The following is a 20,465-nucleotide window of genomic DNA, read 5'->3' as shown; positions in this document are numbered from 1 at the left end:
AGATATATATATATATATAATACATATTTAAATCATGATTTTTTTTTTTCAATCCAAACATTATAATAGAATTATAATTATGTTGTTATTTTTTTTTACATCCCTTAACACATATTTTTCTTCATTTTTTGAATTTTCTTTAAGTAAATTATTTTTCAATGATGGTTGACTACTATTGTTACAAAGATAATTTAGTTAGTAGCATAATTTATTCAAATTTAATAGATTTTTGGAATATAATTAATAATAATTTTCTTAAGAAAGATATAGTTAACATAGGCACCAATTTTTATTATAAATTCCATTAAATTTATTGGTGACATATGAAATTGATTATTGTGATTGTAATTTAGGATCTTCAAAATACGTTTCATATCTTTTGTGTAAATCTATTAATTTTTATATTATTTTTAAAAATATATAAATATTTTGTATGAATTTTAATATTTATATATTTATTTGATTTTGGTCTGGGTCATTGAATCTTGGGTTCACCCTTGCCTTGGACAAAGATCACATGTGTTCTTCAATTTATTAGGCTAAAAAACTAATTTTGTTCACAATGTATAATTATCAAAAATCAAAGAAAATTTTGCACAAACAAAAAATTGAACACAAATTCTCTTAGTAAATAGATTTTTCTCCCATGTGTGAGCATAACAATGTCTTATACCACTCGACTTTTTTTTATTAAATCAAGTTATTTCGCAAAACTAATTACGATAATGGGTGTTTTACAAAATTAGTTACTTATCATAAGTGATTTTTACCACATAGGATGCAACATACATCACTCTGAGTGACATCTTGTATTTTTTGTTTATCTTGTAACATGAGGTGTTATCTTGATACATTTCATCCATGTCAAGGTCAATCACATTTTCATTCGTTTTAATATTGGCTTGACATACACTAAATACCAAACATGAATTATGTGTACTAAGATCAACAAATAACATGAATGATGTGTACATTCTATGTGACAAGAATTATCCATGACAAGTAAGTAGTTTTTTAAGACACCCACTCTGGTAATTAGTTTTGCAAAGTAACCCATTTTAGTAAAAAAATAAAATAAAATCCCTCAACTCCAGAGATTAAACTATACTTAGTGTATGTTTGGTATTGTGAAAAGAAAAGAGATGAAAGTCTTGAATTAGAGTAAAGAGTAAAAATATGAGTCTCACGAGATTTTATTTTCAAATAACCGATCAATTTACTCATTTTTTATTCTTTCTATTTTCTATCAAACAAAGCATTAGTGTATATGTACAAATATAATGTATTTCCTTTGTTTATATTTATAAGATTTAAGTTGAAATGATGTTTGCTCCTTTTTATAAAATTTATTCTATAATCATTAAATATTTTTAGACTAAAATACTCCTAATTAAAATAAGAGAAATAATATATTGACAAACAATTAAGAGGAATAAAGAAACATTGTTAATAATGACAAGTTTATTTTTATCAATTAATTTAATCACTTTTCTTAATCGTGATGAAATAGATAATAATGTTTTATAAATAGAAACGTGAGAAGTATTAAACTGCCATTTAATAAATTTTGATATGATGAATAAGAAAAAATTATTGAAACTATCATCTTAATTAAATAAATACAAAATATTTAATAATAATAATAATATTAAATAAGATAAAATTACGTGAAATTTTTTTATATTTATTTTTTTTATAATTGAAATTTGAGAGACTATTATTTTTTATTTATTAAAAGAAGACGTTAAGAGAGACGCAGAATCAAATTACCCTCGGCAAATATCTAGCATTCTTTCTACACGTGATATGCTACATCTTCCAAGCACCTACCAATAACATGAAGCCTAGAAAAACAATTACTAAAAAATTGCTGACAAATGGGTTAATTCTCGCACCAGGTACGAAGAATTCCTCATTTAAAATTTGTTCGCCGTATAAAAATCAAAGTAAAACAGTAAAAATAGTAAAACTAAAAACTAAAAAGTCATTTTAACAAACCAAAGCATTTTTGTCACTACATATGCAAATGTGATGCATCGAAAGCAAGGGGAAATAAAATAATTGAATTGGAGCAGAGCGAACAAAGCATAGAGAGAAAGAAAAGAAAAGTTGGTTACAAAAATCGCCCCCCAAACGAAAGCACTACTGTTTCTTTCGCTGTTGGGATTTGCCCCCAAAATGGCAATTGCTCGCTAGTCGCCAGCAAGGACACACAAAAACAAACACAAAAAGTGCAAAACGAGAGAGTGTGAATGTGATTATGTGAACGACACAGCACAACACCACCACCACCATCGCAGTTGTTAAAAGAAAAGAAAAGAAAGAAAGAAAAACTCGGAGAGGAAGAAGAAGAAGATGCATTATTTTTCACTACACGCTTTTGCTCCGATTGATTCAGATTGAGAGAAAAAGAAAAAGGCTTAATCATTGGCGAGAGGCTCTTTTATGATGCTTTGTGGTTCATTCTGTTTGAATTTGCGAGATCGAATACAGCAATGGATTCGCGACTACGATAGGCTCCAGTCTTTCGCTGTCATCCTCATTTACCTTCAGGTTCTTAATTGCATTGTTAATTGCATTCTTGTTACTTGTTAGTTATTGAATTGTTGAATTAATGTGTGCGTGTGTGTGTGGAAATTTGGAAAATGATGCAAAGATTGGATGCGCGTTAATTGGATCGCTGGGAGCATCGTACAATGGCGTGTCGCTCGTAAATCTGGCAATCGCGTTGTTCGCTTTGGTCGCAATTGAGAGTAGCAGTCAGAGCCTTGGCCGCACCTACGCTTTTCTTCTCTTTTGTGCCATCTTGCTCGACATTTCTTGGTTCATTCTTTTCGCCAACGAAATTTGGTGCGTCCTGCTATTTCTTTCGTTTCTTTCTTTCTTTACTTGATATAATTCCTTTTTTTATATATATATAATGTAATTTAGTAAATTTACTTTTCATGTACCGTTGTGGACTATGTTGTTGAGACCAAGTGACTGAGTGCGTGTTTGAATTAGCATCCGTCATCCGCGATTGATCAAATTTTCACGTCAAGATGCACCAAAAACAACTAAAAGTTGCTTCTGTGATCCACGTTTGAGTTTGGTGGATGTGAATCCAAACACACTACGAGTTTTGGCTTGCTTGTGTAATGATTCTTGCCCCTAAGGAAGGGGAATTGACTATGATGTTGTCTTTATCTTGTATTATATGTGACCTTAGGTTATATAAAAAGTGCAAATATGGATTGTGACAAAATTTACATAGAGTTCCTTAGGTGTTTTTGGTGTTGTTGTTTAATTAGAATTGAAGTTTCAGCTCAATAATGTATGTTAGTCTTTAATGTAAACTTTTGTTACACGGATGTAACCCTAATTTTGATTGGAAGAGAGTACTAAAAGCACCTATAGAGCTTCATCTAAGGAAGGGACATTGACTATGATATTGTCTTTTTTTGTATTAAGTGTGACTTTGAGTTATAAAGAGCTAATATGGATTGAGATAACAAAACTTGCATGCATATAGTTACTTTGTGCTTTTGGTGTTGTTTTCACATCAGAATTGAAGTTTCATCTTGGTAATCTATTATCTTAATTGTTTATGCAAAACCTTTATTATGCAGATTACTGAGTTGGAACTCAAATTTTGATAAGAAAACAACACTAAAAGCACCTATAGAATTGCATTTATGTTTTGTCATGGATTATTCTTTTTCCCCAGAATGGGTGAGATGAGATATGCCCCAGAATGGGTGACTGAACTTATTAATAAAACTGTTTTAAATCACTTGCATTGTTACTAGACTCATTTTGTGTGTCCATTGTGTATAATTGCTTGCTAGGGAATTTCCATTGAGCAAGTTTTCAATGAAGTGTCTTGTTCCTTGGTCATGCTGATATACTACCAACTCTTTTAGGCTGTGATCATTTCATCTGTCTTTCTAACTTATCTTTCTTGCAATGCTCGTCTCTTTGACATCTTACTGCATCCTTGAGTTCTTATTTCATCAATGAAGGCCACTGAATGCATCAAGCTTATTTTCATTTTTAAATTGTTTATTTGTGACAAGCTTAAAGCTCAGTAAACTTTAATTTGAGGGGGAATGTTAGAATATATAAGTATTGACTTTATTTGGAGTATCTTAAAAATCTTCAAAATATATTTGCAACATCTTAGAATATATTGTGGAATCAATTTGTCATCTAACAGAGGAAGCAATCTTCAGAGTTAATTCTGGATTTCATTGCATTTCTTGTTTTATTTCCTTGTTTAATTATTGTTAGTACACTTAGATGTGTTATTGTATTTGTGGGTTTGGGCTCGTGCGAGTAATGTCTAATCATTAGTACAAATAGAACCATTTATTTAATATTTATCACACTCTTACACATCATATCATTCAAATAGAATATTTTTGTATTTATTCTCTCTTTTCCTCGTTCATTACCTAAACTCAAATTTCAACAACATGCATTGCATCCCATTTTTAGTATTATTTATCAATTTAACAATATGCAGTGGCTGCTGTATGCAGTGAAAAGTTTTATATGAACCAATTTTCTGTGCTTGTAAGAATCAAACAAGTGATCTGACTGTGTTTTTCATTCATATCTGATGAATAGCATTATGTTTGTTTGCAGGAACATTTCTACCAAGTATTACACAACATTTTTCACATTTTCAGTGAAACTTACTCTGGCTATGCAAATTGTTGGTTTTACAGTGAGGCTATCATCCTCGTTGTTATGGATTCAAATTTATAGGTTGGGTGCTTCCTATGTGAACGCAGCTTCTCGAGCAGCAGATTCTGACTTGAGGAGTAGTTTTTTGAGTCCCATGACACCTGCAGTAGCTAGGCAATGCTCTAATTCCAATGAGATACTTGGAGGTTCTATCTATGATCCATCATACTACTCATCCCTATTTGAAGATGCTCAAGAAAACAAATATTCATCTGAGGTAGGCTTAACTTTGCTCAAAACCATAGCCATGATTACTTTTTCAGTTGGTATCAATTAGGCACTGTGCAATTTTATCTGCTGCAGTACTTATCCTACAGATAAACAATTTTATCTACTCTAGTACTTGGTCAACCAGTCATGTAGCAGCTTTATTTACTATTGGATTGAATCTTGGTGCACAATCCAATGGTCAATAAATTGCCTACAGGGCAGAGAACTGGTGCACTTTGGGGCACTGTTTACTTTTTTTACTATGTAGAATATCATTCTTGATATATTTTTTTTATGATACAAAATGAATCTACTGTGTACAGTGTACAAAGTCATTGTTGGCCATTTTGTGAATTGTTCAGTTAACTAACCCAGTACAGAATTCTCATAGAGTGATACATTTGGTACTTTATAATGTGTTTGATTATGGATATTTCAAGGATTAAGAAAATAGGACTGATCAATCCAGCAGAAAACTGAAGAACCGGTCAGGTCAGCACGGTTCACAATTTCCATCAAACTAGAGGAGGGTAAAACCGGTGAAAAATCGTTGAATTGCACTAGTCTAGAAAAACTAAAACCAGTTTGATTTTTTTTTTAAAATCTTTCAATTCCTTTTTCTTTTAATTTTTAATTGTTCAAAAAAAAAAAAAGACAAATAGAGGTCCACATGTGGATTGGTATTATATATTATAGACTATTATTATTTGTTGTTAAACTTTTATCTTGCAAGACATTTAACATGGTTCTTTTATATTAATTTAAAAGTTTAACTAGATTTCTTGTGATTTTAATTTTACTTAATAAAAAGGGCAACCTGGTGCTAAAAAGCTCCCGCCATGGTGGAGTCCAGGAAAGGATTGGACTCATTATAGTTCTATTTTAGGCAAGTTTTACCTTGCACTTACAAGAGCCTGATTCCAGGACTTGAACTTGTGACTGCCTAGTCACTTGGCAACCTTGCATCTAGGGTCAACTGGTCTAGGCTTCCCTTTGTGAGTCTTAATGGATTATTTAATATTAAAAATATATTTAATTGTCACCAGCTTAACAGCAGTTCAACAATGGTTAGATTAGTGAGCTATAAACTAGTGCCTTTATTTTTTTTCTAGGTAAGGGAATATTTTGTTTCGAAGTAGCTATGCTAGGTAGTAGAGTTGTCTATAGCCAGAAATTGTCACACTGTGTCTTTTGGACCCCCCCGACCCCTGTAAACAAATATCCAATTTTGTGAACTTTTGGATAGAAGAAAAATATTTTTTTGAGGAAAATAAATTAGGTTTTACTGGTGAACTCCAAGTTTTCTATTTCTTAATATTGGGATTTGTATTTCACCTTTTCCCTAGGATACATGTTCTGTCCATTTTGTCTAGCCAACAACAACAACAACAAAGTGTTGTCCCACTAGGTAAGGTTGGTTACATCAATCACACAATGTCTCATTCAACTCTGTTAAAAGCCAAATCTTCAAAGATAGTATTTACCATGAAATCTCTCTTGATAACTTCCTCTAATGTCCTTTTTGGTCTCCCTATCCTTCTCTTCTCAGGACTAAAACATGCAATATACTCTTCTCATTGGTGTTACCAATAGCCTTCTTTGTTTGTATTCATTTTGTCAAACCAATTAATTTTTATCTATTCCTCAGCTTGTGATCAAATGGACAAATATTATGCATCCAAGTGATGAAATTTCAATATTTCATTTTCATACTTTAACTCTATGCTTCCCTCCCTATTGTAAGATTTGTGGCAGGGGTGGGGGTTCCATTTGTTGTTACTAGTCCAGTTTGTGTCATGTTTCAGAGATGCACTGTTCTCCCATCGACAGTTTTAAGTTTTCACTATGGAAGAGTTTGATATCTCTTGGATTTTTTTTTTCAGGAGTGTTAGAAAGTCGCTTTAATTGTGGTCACCCCCTTTTCCACTTAATTGTGCGGTGTCTTTGGGTTGCCTTCATATAGCCTCTGTCACCTTCATTGTGCAAGGTGTGAGGGGTTGTGTTTAGTCTTACATCAACTAGAGATATGACTAATGTAATCCTTATAAAACTTGGGCAGTTATCACCTTACAAGCCAATTTTGTAGGGTTGAGTTAAATACCAAGCCCAAATTCTTAGATGGTATTAAAAGTCTATCCTAGATTTATTGTTAGGTCACCCCCATTGCCACACTTCAGGCCCATAGCCCTAGGAGCAAAGGGGTGTGCTGAAAAGTCGCCTTAATTGCATTCACCCTTGGCCACCTTAATTTGGCCTCTTCGTGTTGCCTTCATTGCAGCCTCCAACTCCTTCATTGTGCAACGTGTGAGGCGGGGGTGTTTAGTCTCACATTGAATAGAGATATAGCCAATGTAGTAGTCCTTGTAATGCTTTCACAGTCCCCCCCTTACAAACTGATTTTATGAGATTGAGTTAGGTCTTAAAACCCAAATTATAAGAAGGATCCTTAATTATAGGGAAGACTTTGATTTCATATCTTATCATCAAATTCTGTTATCTATTCAATTCTCATTTTGGATAAACCCTACTAAGATTTTTCTCTCTCATTTCATTTGGTTGTAGATGGAAAATCATGAAACTACCCAGAATGAGTCAACATCATCTGCTGAAGTTTCTCTCAAGTCAACCATGGGAAGATCTTTCCAGGCAGCGGATGTAAGTATCTGCTTATTATATGTCCTTTTGTAGTCTATTAACCTTTTACAACCTCATCAATCTGTATTTAGTTTGTCTAGAACCTCATATAGTCATTTACTCTGATCACATATTTGCAAGAAACTAGATTTACAACAGTTTACAAAGAACTTCGTCCAGGTAAGTGTTATAAAGAATGGTGCTATTAGAGTATATAAATGTATAACTGTTCAAACAGTTTAGTCAGAGCTGTTAGCCTTTGCTAACAGCAGCTCGTACTTAGTGAGTGTACAGCTATTGACAGCTGTACTACTCTTAGTTGAGAAAGCTATAAATATCTGCTTTGTAACTAACTTTTTGCTGTGATTAATGAAATGAGATTCATTCATTCTGTTAAACAAATCCTCTCTCTCATCTTATCTAAGATGGTATCTAGAGCCAATTTTTTGAAGTTTTTCTCTCTTCGAAAGTTCTAGGTCTTCTCCTCAAAGCTACTCTACGATTCAAACTACTTCCATTGGTGGAAACATGTTGAGCCTATGATCAAGTCGCACAAGCTGCAACGGTTTGTGGTGAATCTGGTTGTTCCGCTGCGATACCTCACCGAAGAAGATTGTGAAGCTGATCACATCAATCCTGCATATGAAGCGTGGGAAGTTCATGACCAAACACTCCTTATTTGGCTCCAATCCACACTTTCGAAGTCTGTTCTGTCACCCGTGCTTGGATTGAATCACTCCTATAAGGTTTGGGTGAAGATTCACGAGTACTTCAGTGCTTAGACGAAGTCTCGTGTGCGTCAATTGTGAACTGCGATGCGCGTAGTTTTGCTTGAAGGAAAAACTATTGATGAATATCTGTACAAGATCAAAGGTTTTGTTGATGAGCTCGCCAGTATTGGAGTGTCGGTTTGTCACGAGGAGTATGTTGATGCGCTTCTTGAAGGACTTCTGTCCGATTATGCACTGGTGATCTCTGTTATTGAAAGCAAGAAGCGCATGCCTTCCATTGCTGAAATTGAGGCATTACTCTACGGTCATGAGACTCGCCTTGTTCGTTACAACAAGGAAACTCAGGGACTTAGCTCTGCTTCATTGAACTATACTCAGGGATATTTGAACCCTAATTCGTACAATTCTGGGTTCTCGCGGTTTGTATGGCCGTGACGGTGGTAATCTTGGTGGTTTCACTAACCGCGGCAGTGTTAGTGGTGGTGGCTCCGGCAGAGGTTGCAGTGGTGGCAGATTTGCCAATTTTCAGTGCCAGATTTGTCTTAAGTATGGTCATACCGTGAATTTTTGCCACTTTCGGTCTTGACATGAGTTATCAACCTCATGAATCCCTCACCTTCTTTGATCCAACTACACTTCAACCTATTCCCTACTCCTCTGGTTCTGTCAGAACCTCTTAACACTTGGATTAATCCCAATTCCAAGTTTGGAAATGCTGCTCCAGCCTCTACACAGCCAAGTGCCAAGCATAACTAATTCCAGCTCTCATGGCAATGCTAACAACACCTGGATTCCAGATTCTGGTGCCAGTTTCCATGTCACTGGTGAACCTCAGAATATCAAACAGTTTAGTCACTTTGATGGACTGGATCAGATTTTGATAGGAAATTGTGAAGGTTTAAGTATTTCTGCTGCTGGTTCCTCTTCCTTTGTGTCTCAGATTTTGATAGGAAATGGTGAAGGTTTAAGCATTTCTGCTGCTGGTTCCTCTTCCTTTGTGTCTCCTAATGACTCTCAAATTACCATTAAACTTCAGAAATTATTGCATGTTCCTTCCATAACAAAATTTAATGAGTGTTAGCCAATTTGCTAAAGATAATTCAGTTTTCTTTGAGTTTCATCCTCACATGTGTCTTGTTAAATCTCAGGGGACCAATAGAGTCCTTCTTCAGGGAGTTGTTGGTGCTGATGGTCTTTATTCCTTTTGCAATCTCAAGCTTCAAGACCATTCATCTGTGTTGTTGTCTTCCTTGGATCCTCTTGTTAACTCAGCCACAGATAGTTCCTTGCCTGGTGTAGTTGATACTGCTGCAAACAAAGCCTCCAATGTAGTTTCAAATTCTGTACTTTTGCCACCGAGCAATGTAAGTTGGTGGCATGCTAGGTTGGGTCATCCTATTAGTCATGTCATGAAGCTAGTCTTCAACCATTGTAATATTTCTTCATCTAATATAATTGTTTCAGACTTTTGTTCATCCTGTTGTATGGGCAAATCTCATAGATTGCCTTCTCACTCTTCTACTTCTATATACTCTCCTTTGGAACTTGTTTTTATAGACTTGTGGGGACCTTCTCATTTAACTTCCTATGCTGGTTTTAAATACTATGTGTCTTTCATTGATGCCTTTTCTAGATACTCTCCTTTGGAACTTGTTTTTATAGACTTGTTGAGACCTTATCATGCACACAAACTTGACTTTAGATCTCAAGAATGTTTGTTCTTAGGGTACTCCTCTTCCCACAAAGTTTACAAGTGTCCGTCTTCCACTGGCAGAATTTACATTTCTAAAGATGTCTTGTTCATTGAACATAGGTTTCCCTATTCTGACCTATTTCCTTCCTCACCTAACACAATAAAGATTCTTGACTCTTATTTCAGTCTTAGTCCAAATCTGTCCCCACCATCAGTTAGTCATACCCCTCAACCATCCCAACATTCTTCTTCCTGCACCTAGTGTTCCCCCTGGTTTTTCTCCCATTCCTGTCAACTCTCCTGCTGTATCACATTCTGTTTCTCAACATTCTGAGCCCTCAAAGCTCCCATCCTCAACTCTGAGTTAAATCTCAGGAGACGGGTGTAATGTTTTTATTAATTTTTATTGTCTTTTATATAACTTAAACAATTGTCAGTTTTGAGATTTTATTTTAGTGTAGATATTTTTATGGTAAATATAGTAAGATTAGGAGGGTTGACAGGAATGGGCGAGCCCTGGTGCAGCGGTAAAGTTGTGCCTTGGTGACTTGTTGGTCATGGGTTCGAATCTGGAAACAGCCTCTTTGCATATGCAAGGGTAAGGTTGCGTACAATATCCCTCCCCCATACCTTCGCATAGCGAAGAGCCTCTGGGCAATGGGGTACGAAGAGAAATAGTAAGATTAGGAGGGTCCTATTAAGATACTTACAGAGGAATAACTGTCATCCCAATTTTATTTCGTCTATAAAAGATCCAGTTATGTATATAGTATAAAAAACAACATATATTTTCAGTTATAATTGTGTCCTGGTTATTCTGGGTTTCTACCTAGAGGGCCCCAGGTTGCATCTTTAAGAAGATTTCTTAGGCTCATTAGTTGATTTGGGATAAGGTTAGGTGATTGACCTCTACATGGTGTAAAGCACATGGTCTTTTTAAAGAGTAGTTTTACTTTCATTGATGTTTTGTTTGATTGTAGTTATTTTTAAGGTTCCATTCTTAGAATTTTCGTGGGCCCAAATAATAGGAATATTTCAAAGTAGATCTCATTGCTTTTTTGTCCTCCTCTTTATTTGATTATATTGTTATAATTTTATATTGGTAATTCTCTCTGGAAGAGATTAAGGCTCTGCCTAAGGTGGAAAATTTTGTTTGGTCTATTGAACTTAATCTGATTAAATGAATGATCTGTTATAGATAGGAAGGATATTTAAAGATCTAGCATGCAACATGTTGCAATTGAAATACTGAATGTCAACTTTTCATCTCTGGCAACAGTAGGTTCCTGGTGGAGAACGACTTTCGTTATTCCTCTGTCAAGAATAAGAATAACCCAAGCTCTAATACCATGTAACAATGTTATTTACTGTGTAATGTTGTGTGTCAATGTAGATCACATCTCATGCTATTTATAATATGGAAAAGGGAATCAGTATTGATTACAAGATCAATCAATTACTGATTAATAGGGAATAAAATATTTTAATAATAAATACAATATCAGGAATAATATCAAAACATAGTCTCACAATTTCAAAGTTCATAAATAATTAGCTTATTACAATATCCTCACAAACTGATCAAAGGCATTCCTTGTAGATCATTCCATCCATATCTTAATTTCAAGGCTGGTTGCAGCTACTTTTTTTACTCTTTGTTCCTATAACACAAAGTTGTCTTTATAAAATATCTTGTACAGTTTTGTGTATGAATACAGTCAATTAGTGCTCCTACAGTCCTACTATTTTAGGAGAAAATTACAAGTGTAACAGTGATTGTAAATAATACCACCCTAGTGTAATATACCTTGTGTGGTCTGTTATATACACAATTCCAATGTACTCTTTGTTTTCTAGTATCAAAATCAAGTTGGTAGCTGAGTGAATTTCAATCCATCTCTCCTCTGACCCTAACTTCCAAATCCGTTAGGATCTCTCCCTGCGATACCTCAGTTCTAGAAGTTCCTTTCTTATAGTGTCTCAATTTTAGCAATGTTTTTTTGCTGTTGTCTTAATTCATAGTTGTATTTGATGTCCCAGTCTGTCTAAACTGTTTTTTTTTTCCTTATGAATTTCAGTCTGCCTAAACTTGACAAATGGTTCCTCACCTATCCACTCTACTTTTTTGAAGTCTTGTCAAAAAAGGAAAGTGCTTTTGTGTCCTTTTCTCCTATCTTCTAATTTATTGAGCTGACTACACACCTCAACTGAGTTGTGTCAATTATAGGTTTGTGTCTCAGTAGTAATCTTTATTGACAATTATTCCTGTTGCCCTTGGATATTTTTCATCAATAATCATTCTTAATTATTTTTAAAATTTAAAAAGAATTATATGCTGAAATTAGTACTTAATGCTGTACAACTTTTCCTATTTTTTCATAGTGACAATGTAAAAAAAAATAATATTTGTACTCCTTTTTATGAATTCATGACCAAACTTTGGATCTTATAGACAAAATGGAGTTGCTCAACATAAAAGATTTAGTTTTAACTCTTGCTTGTGAATGTTCCATTTTGTGTTTGGTTGATGGTATTAAATCTTATTATTTAATTAGCTGCATGCCCTCTAATTGGATCAATTTCCCAGATCTATTTTGTTTCCCGATTCTAATGTATATTCTTCATCACTTTATATTTTTCTCTTTACTAGTCTTCATAATATTATTCCAAGTAAAGGTATGTTCACTGTCAAGGCTTTCAACTGTCTTTCCTGGAATACTATCTTCTTCAGCAAAGGTTTTGTCCTACGGCTATCTTTGCTTCTCCACTTTTTATTACTTTTCAATGATGACCCGTCTCCGGATGTTCCAATTTCTCACCACCTTCACATGTAGCACCAGTTAACCCAACCCAAACAACTTACAGGCTGGTTTGGGAAATTGAATAGGTTTGGTTTCTTTTTACTCAACCTGACCTCAGTTGGTTAGTTTTTTTTTGTGTTCTCATGTTTCAAATCCGAAGAAGCCACCCCGAACCATTGTGTAGATATCTTTGTAAACAAGATTTCATTTTCCACTTTCACTATCCACTTTGACTGTAGCCATTTATGCTTGTTGCTCTCTTCTTTATCCTTCCTCATCTGCTTCTCCCTTTTCAGCCTTCTTCCCCGTCTCTAAGTTTTGAGTTTAGGGATTCATCTCCAATTTCAATTTCTTCTATCTCTCTATTGTAAATAAGTTTTTCATTTTATGCATATCATGTGCTTTTGTTTCCCCAACCAAGGATAATTTATTTGCAATTCTTTCCAAGGAAAGAAAATATTTTTTTCGATTCATTCGAGCCTCTCTAGTATTATTTTCCGGTACTGCATATATTTTTTCTTCGTTGTTTGCTTGAGTTTATTTTATGTTTCTCATTTTGATGTCTACTCCTGATCCACCAAAATCAAACTATCTATTGGATGTTTAAATTCGTTATTTTGAATATGATCTGGTTATCTTTCAAATCCTCATCATCTTGTATATATATGTTAATCTTTTACTTGTTTTCCCATTGGTGAGTGGGGACATGTCCTGGTCACTTCTAATATGATTAGGTCCTTGCAGGAAGAGAATGGGGTTAATCAAGAAGGAAATCGTTTGAAATAGAGCCCCAAAAAGCAGTTTTCTCACTCCTGTTTTGGTACAAGTTTCTTTTTCACTATTCTGCAACTTGTGTGGGAGTGAATCTTGTACCATATGCAATTTGTTGGCAACTTTCTCATTGTGAACCTTGATGGAAAGGAGAGGCACACTGACTGTACATCTTAGGACAAGAATGATATCCTGTTTATCCTTGAAGCAGTTACTTGAATATGTCTGAAATTGAGCTAAGGAAGCCATTCTGATTACATTACATGTCAAAAGATTAGGGTTTCATGTTACCAACAAATCTGCAAATGGGCAAGCAGTTTAGTACACTGCACTATAGCTTTGCATTTGAGTCTATAGGTGGAAAAGCGGCCTGGGGATGTATTATCTGTTTTCCAGGGTTCTATTTTTTCTCTGTTTTTCCTTTTGCAGTGATTGATTAGGAGGCCAGTTAGTGAATATGTAGTTACTAAGGAAATACAAGCAAAATGTTTTTTTTTTCATTTCAATTTTTTTTATAAAAAAAACTAGACTATGAGTATATATGCGGTATTAAAGATGCTTTGAAATCAATTAGTGTTCATATTGTAATTGAATTGAGCAGCATGTGAACGACTATAGATTCTTCAACACCAACCTGATCAAGTAGTAGTGTAAAACATCGATCATGAACTAAAATTAAACAAAGATGTAGGATTTAAATTGACCAACCCAAAAGCCTTGTAACTTGATATTTCACAGGAGCATTGCTTCAAGATATGGTGTTATTAGCTTAGTTCGCATGATAACGTGCTTTGAGATACGGGTATTAAAGTAACTGGTGGTACTCCATCCACATTTTCCGTTACTGTTGTTGCATCGCGACTCTAATGTTGATGTTTGAAGACTAAATAAAATATTTAAGCAATAAAAACCACCAGGATTAGATGGTGAGGACTAACAGATCTGAACAATTTACACATTTTAGGTATAATTTCACCATTGTAGTTGTACTACCAAAAAAACGATCTAAGCCTTACCCTGCTAAAAAAAGTGAGGTCCTTCCCAATATCGTCCTCAATTGGCTTCTCAAATAGTTTTATTTATTTAATGATCAATAAATTGATAGGGTTTTACGTAGATAAAGTGCGAAGGGAAGTTATTGAACCTGTTCATGAGCTTCATATCTCATTAGTCATTATGAAGTGGTTTACATAAAGCCGAAATGAATGGTTCTTGAACTTATTTTGACACTAAAAACTAGTAATTCATATCTAAACATGACACGAGTCTCAAGCTAAATATCATTTTTAGCAAGTCAAACTAAACTTTAACATGGTTTAATTTGGTTTGTTTCCCTCATACAATTAACAAGCATGTTAATTGCAAAAAAAAAAAAAAACCCTTTAATTTAAAGACCGGAAATAAGTTTTCCAAAGATAATGTGAATGCAAATTACAAAAGCAGATGCAGAAAGTCTTCCAACTAATCATTGACATCATATTTATTCATAAGAATTTAAACAAGTCATGTTATTCACATATAGAATACGATATAGGAAGGATGACCGGAAAGGAGTATATATTGGAACAATTTTCAAATTGTTGAAGGTGGCTGCTTCCTTCCCTCTAGTCATCCCGGCACAAATCATGCTCTTCAAAGTTGCTGTTGACTTTTTAACTTTCTTGTCTTCTAGAAACTTATTTCTAGTCTTTCAAATTGTATTGCGGAATTTTAATTTTAGAATGCATAAAAATATTGATTTCAGAAATTTAAATTCTGGAACTGTGAAGAAAATTAACTTCCAAAAATTAAATTTTGAAAATCGTTTTTTTAACATAATTTCAGAATTTATATTTCGAAAGTCAATTATTTTTCATTTCGTTTAAAACAACGAAACCAAACTCAGAAAAAACATTATTAACAAAATCCCTATTTTATTCCCCAATGATAAATCCGGAGGCCCACAGTTCTCATCATTTCTTATTCTGAATATTTTTTTTCTCCTCCAGTTCTGCCTATTTAATTTCTATTTTTAAATTTTTATTATTATTTAAACAAGTTTATTTTCCATCCATCGCAATTGGAATGGGTTAGCTTTATCACTCATTGTTGAAAAAAAAATGGAATAACCCGCTTCACCGATCATACTAAAGAAAAAACATACACTGCTGACTGCTCAATTAAAAGTTAAAACAACTTTAGACCGCAAAATTCAAAATCCAGAGGTGGCTAGTTTTTTGGTTCACCAAAAGCCTCGTACAAAATCTTAACAAATGAAAACAAGTGGCTACTCGCCACAATGATAAGGCAAATGTAACAAAAAAAAAAAAACCAGTAATATATGATATGTGAAAAACAGGTAACCGATCCTAATAAATGCTTTTAATTGAAGTTTGCATCCAATGTAGATATGAAGAGGTATATCGAGACCTCTTTTGCACCATCCAAAAAATTTGCCATAAACAGCAGAAGAATTCCTTGTAATGGGGGTGATCATTTCACAGTCAAGATCTTGATGATAGATGCAGTGCCCACACGATGCAGTGCCACCACTGAATCCCCGTTGTGGCAGAGACCCTTGGACTTGGCATGTTGCATGGCGAATTCTATTGCTTCTTCTGTTGTTTCAGCATGAGAAGCTCTAGCAGAAGCTGCACTCAACACGGGAACCAACCCGCGGAATATAAGGCTATGTCTCGCAGGGGCCTCATCACTGCATGCCCAATCAAAGCTATCAGTCTTGAGCTCGGGAACAACCACGGAAAGAATTGGCATCCCTGGCCTGTATTTCGCCACCAATTTTGCAGTACTCCCTCCTCTAGTTAAAACCAAGATAAGAGCCGCTCTAGCCGAGTTGGCTGTTCTAACAGCAGAAGAAGCTAGACTCTCTAATGGGCTCATGGGTACCGGTGAGTGCTCCATAATCCTTTTGAACACATCACCATAGTCAAGGGTGCTCTCTGCTTCAATGCATATTTTAGCCATTGTTTGAACAGCAAGGTCTGGATAGGCTCCAGCAGCGGTTTCACCACTAAGCATCACACAGTCTGTGCCATCCAGAACTGCATTGGCAACATCAGTAGCTTCGGCCCTGGTTGGCCTGGGAGATTTGATCATTGACTCCAACATCTGGGTTGCAGTGACAACTGGTTTTCCTTGGATGTTGCACTTGTAAATCATCACTTTCTGTGCGAGAAATATCTTCTCTATTGGAATTTCCATTCCAAGGTCACCACGTGCCACCATAAATGCATCTGAATTTGCAAGGATTTCATCAAAATTTGCAACCCCTTCTTGGTTTTCAACCTGCCACATATATTTGAAGTAACAGACGGAATAAGTGACCAGAAACAGGTAAATACAGAGATATGATAGCAACACACTTTTTTCAAAACACTTTAAAATTTAGTGAAATCTATGAGATCCACTAAATAAAGGAGTGAACCCGTTAAATAAGAAGTGAAAACCACATCATTTAATAGCACCCACATTGATTTCACCCAATAATAGTGAGTTAAAAAAATGTATAGATAAAGTGTTGTTAGCATTCCTCTTAAATATAACATTATATTAGAGATAGCAAATATTATTAGAAACACACAAGCTAGTTTCTTAAAAGAGCATCACAAATTTGTTAGATGATATCCTATAACATGCACTAGTGGAGATGTAAAAGGCATCTCAAAGGATATCATAACCAATGCAGAACACTATCACTTTTTAACCAGATCTGGAATCACTTATATTTTCCAAAAAAGGGAATGCAGCACGGCATACCTTAGACATGAGCATAATGTTCTTAGCATGTTTTCCCAGAACTTTCCTGACTTCCACCAGGTCAGAACCTTTTCGAACAAAAGAAAGAGCAATCATGTCAATTTTATTCGGAATTCCCCAGGCCAAGATATCTTCCTTGTCCTTGTCTGTCAAAGTTGGGAGATCCACTATCACTCCAGGCAAATTAACATTCTTCCTCTCGCCAAGAGTGGCAGAGTTCTCACATCGGCATTGAACCAAGCCTGCTTGTTTGTCACATGATAAAACTGTAAATGATATGGTGCCATCCGCACAGAGTATGACCATCCCGGGCTTCACATCCTCAGGCAGCTTTTTGTAGCTCATACAAATCGTCTTCTCATCACCCTTTAGGTCATAGTCAGTGGAAATGGTTATTTCATTACCTTGTATCAGTTGGATAGGCTTACCGTCCTTGAGAAAACCAGTTCGAATCTCAGGCCCCTGCAGCAATGTAGATAGTAACATAAATTGAAAGATAATCTTAATTGTGGAAGGAAGTTTTCAAAAAAATGGTCCACAAAACAATGTCAACCCAATATCAATTCAAACAATTGGATCTTCAAAAGAAATTATCTACAAACTGTGATAAAATATGTATCAAAAGCACAAGGACAATAGCTAAGTTAGGTAGAGCGCAATGTTTACACAAGCGCCAAAATATATACATATGTTTTTTATAAAAAAAAAAAGTCCATCTTGTAATCAAAAGAGTTTATCTTAGTAAGGAATCCAAGTCATACTCCATCTCATGCAACAAAACAAGACAAAGGGTTTAGCCATAAAACGGAATCCATCATTGATTTGAGATATTGATTAGGTGAGAATACCCATTTCTCTTCAATGCTAGGCATGACGATGGGTATAGTATTGTGACCAAAATCAAGAGATATAAGGTTGGTTGGGTGGTTAAGAAGAAAGGAAGGAGGAAAAGGTCCCAAGTTTGATCCCTCCTACTAAGAAAAAAACTAACACTAACAGACTAACACTAACATTTGCCGATAAAAAAATACATACATAAATCAAACGTATCATATCAGGTGATCTCGATTCTCCAACATTGTATTCAAGATTAGATTCTATTCGCATAAGATTAAGTACTCAAATCTCAACATTTCACTTCCACACACATACATAGTTGGGCTAGAATTAGATAATAATAATAATAACAACCGCTTATACATAACCTAATCCAATCATAAACATTAGCAATTAAAACACAAGATTTAAAAGTAAATCAAAACAAAATCGGCGATGAGAATATAAATAAATAAAATAAATACAAATCGAACAAAAAGGGGAGAATATGGAATATGAAAATCGAATCTGGTGGTCGTATCGTGCCTTGGTGTCGAGCATGACGGCGCAGAGAATACCGGTGTTCTCCATGGCGGCGCGGAGGTTGTCGAGGGTTTCCTGGTGGTACTCGTGGGACCCATGGGAGAAGTTGAAGCGCGCCACGTTCATGCCTGCTCGCAGAAGCTTCTCGATCATTGGGACCGACCGTGATGCGGGGCCCAGCGTGCACACGATCTTCGTCTTCGGCTTCTTCTCTGCCTCAATCCTCGTCGTAGCCATCTCTCTCTGTGTGTGTGTCTTCTCGCAAAAAGATGAAGAAAAGTGAAAAACCAAACCAAACCACACAACACACACTCTTTGTTTTTCGACCAACCAATACGCGATGCGATAAACAGAAGAAGAAAGAAAGCAAAAAAGTAGAGAGAGACAAAAAAGATTTGTGATGCGATGCGACTCTTGTTATTATGCAATCAATATGATATGATGCCTCTGCGATGCCATTCACTGTCGCTACCTATTTACTTCTTCTTTTTTTAACATTTGTGTCACTGTTTTAGGAATTGGATCCACACATTTCTTTAAAATTTTGAGAAACATTATTTAATTTCACAAGTTTTTTATTTATTTATTAACGGTTAAACTTCCCATGTAAAGCTAATTTTTTTATGGGAAAGAATAAAAAAATATGTTACAAAATTTAGAATAATTCATATTTTGTTCAATTAATTAAAGTAAACTTGCTTGACCCAGTGAAGTTCCTTATATTGGATATGATTAATTAAAAAATTTGTGTCTGATTTTTTAATTCTTATAATTTTTTTTACCAATGTTAGTCTCATATTTTAATTCATCAATTTAGTTTAGACTAAGAATAGATCAAAATTAGATTAATAAAATAAAATAGAAATTTAAAAATTGTCAAAAAAATTATAAGAACTAAAAATTACATTTTTTTTCTTAATTTTGCGATTTTTTTACTTTTAATTATATTTTATTTTTTATTTATAAGATTCAAATAGGAGACTTTATTTAAAGATATTAATATTGAGTTCGGTTGTTCTCGCATCAACGATATATTAATACTAAAACTGACATTCTAAAATATTTTGAGGAAATAAAAAAAGTAATCAAAAGTTAATACTAAACCTAACATTCTAAAATATTTTGAGGGAATAAAAACGCAAACAAATCATAAAGGTTGTTAATTGTGATGCGGCTCTTGCGTTATGTTTTTTTATGTCTTTGTATCGTTGCGATGCTACTCACTGTCTCGCTACCTACTAACCCTTTTTTTTAATAAAAAAACGTGACAATTTTTTTAGGAATAGGATCAAAACATTTCTTTATTAGTATTATTATAATTATGTATCACATTAGTTAATTTCATATATAAAGCTCGTTAAATTGGATATGAGATTCACTACATTTTATGATTTTTATTAAAGTTAGTTAATAAAAAATTATATTTAAAATAAGTATTAAGTAATTGTTTAATTACATGTATATTTTTAAATTTAAATAAAATAAATTAAATATATATTTTTTCACTATTAAAAAACAAATATCTATTTTCATAGATAGAATCAATATGTTAGTCTTACACCAACTCACTAATTATCCAATGTATATTTAGAAGTAGTTAAATACAATAATTTTGAAACAGCAAAATAGTGCTCAGCATAAAGCCCAGTCTGATTTTGATTACCATTTTTTTCTATTAAAGGCCATCACTTAACAGTAAACCTAAGAATTGTTTTATTGGTATTTAAGAATTAACACCTTAACAGACCTTTTTACCTCTATTCGGTCATGAATTGTGTAGAG

At 34.2% G+C, this 20,465-nt stretch overlaps 2 protein-coding genes across 3 annotated transcripts; one reads left to right on the top strand and one right to left on the bottom strand.

The window, feature by feature from the left end:
* Positions 1-2,043: 2,043 nt before the first annotated feature.
* Positions 2,044-14,171, top strand: LOC114401566. Of its 2 annotated transcripts, none has more exons than XM_028364105.1 (5): positions 2,044-2,553; positions 2,657-2,850; positions 4,627-4,945; positions 7,501-7,593; positions 8,043-8,145. In XM_028364105.1, exons 1-5 carry the CDS (start codon positions 2,446-2,448, stop codon positions 8,046-8,048), a joined length of 720 nt encoding a protein of 239 aa, XP_028219906.1. In that variant the 5' UTR covers positions 2,044-2,445; the 3' UTR covers positions 8,049-8,145. The 2 variants fall into 2 exon arrangements, with proteins under 2 accessions (XP_028219906.1, XP_028219905.1); XM_028364104.1 differs by lacking the exon at positions 8,043-8,145 and adding an exon at positions 13,542-14,171 and having other exon boundaries at positions 2,045-2,553.
* A 1,549-nt stretch (positions 14,172-15,720) lies between these two features.
* Positions 15,721-19,125, bottom strand: LOC114402536 (pyruvate kinase, cytosolic isozyme-like). Its single transcript, XM_028365154.1, has 3 exons — positions 18,687-19,125; positions 17,325-17,786; positions 15,721-16,853 (listed from the first exon to the last, which is right to left on the bottom strand). The coding sequence occupies exons 1-3, from the start codon at positions 18,918-18,920 to the stop codon at positions 16,041-16,043; spliced, it is 1,509 nt and encodes a 502-aa protein (XP_028220955.1). The 5' UTR covers positions 18,921-19,125; the 3' UTR covers positions 15,721-16,040.
* Positions 19,126-20,465: the final 1,340 nt, after the last annotated feature.

Source organism: Glycine soja, chromosome 20 (assembly GCF_004193775.1).
Source record: "Glycine soja cultivar W05 chromosome 20, ASM419377v2, whole genome shotgun sequence".
Classification (NCBI taxonomy): Eukaryota; Viridiplantae; Streptophyta; class Magnoliopsida; order Fabales; family Fabaceae; genus Glycine; species Glycine soja.
The sequence above is the reverse complement of the archived record's forward strand: the minus strand, read 5'-3'. Positions and strand labels throughout refer to the sequence as shown.

Excerpts from the sequence above, each read along its gene's own strand:
- LOC114401566 (XM_028364104.1), top strand. The coding sequence starts at position 2,446 with ATGATGCTTTGTGGTTCATTCTGTTTGAATTTGCGAGATCGAATACAG. Across the intron at positions 2,554-2,656 it reads TCATCCTCATTTACCTTCAG|ATTGGATGCGCGTTAATTGG; the intron begins GTTCTTAATTGC and ends AATGATGCAAAG. Across the intron at positions 7,594-13,541 it reads GATCTTTCCAGGCAGCGGAT|GAAGAGAATGGGGTTAATCA; the intron begins GTAAGTATCTGC and ends AGGTCCTTGCAG.
- LOC114402536 (XM_028365154.1), bottom strand. The coding sequence starts at position 18,920 with ATGGCTACGACGAGGATTGAGGCAGAGAAGAAGCCGAAGACGAAGATC. Across the intron at positions 17,787-18,686 it reads CCGTCATGCTCGACACCAAG|GGGCCTGAGATTCGAACTGG; the intron begins GCACGATACGAC and ends ACATTGCTGCAG. Across the intron at positions 16,854-17,324 it reads ACATTATGCTCATGTCTAAG|GTTGAAAACCAAGAAGGGGT; the intron begins GTATGCCGTGCT and ends TATATGTGGCAG.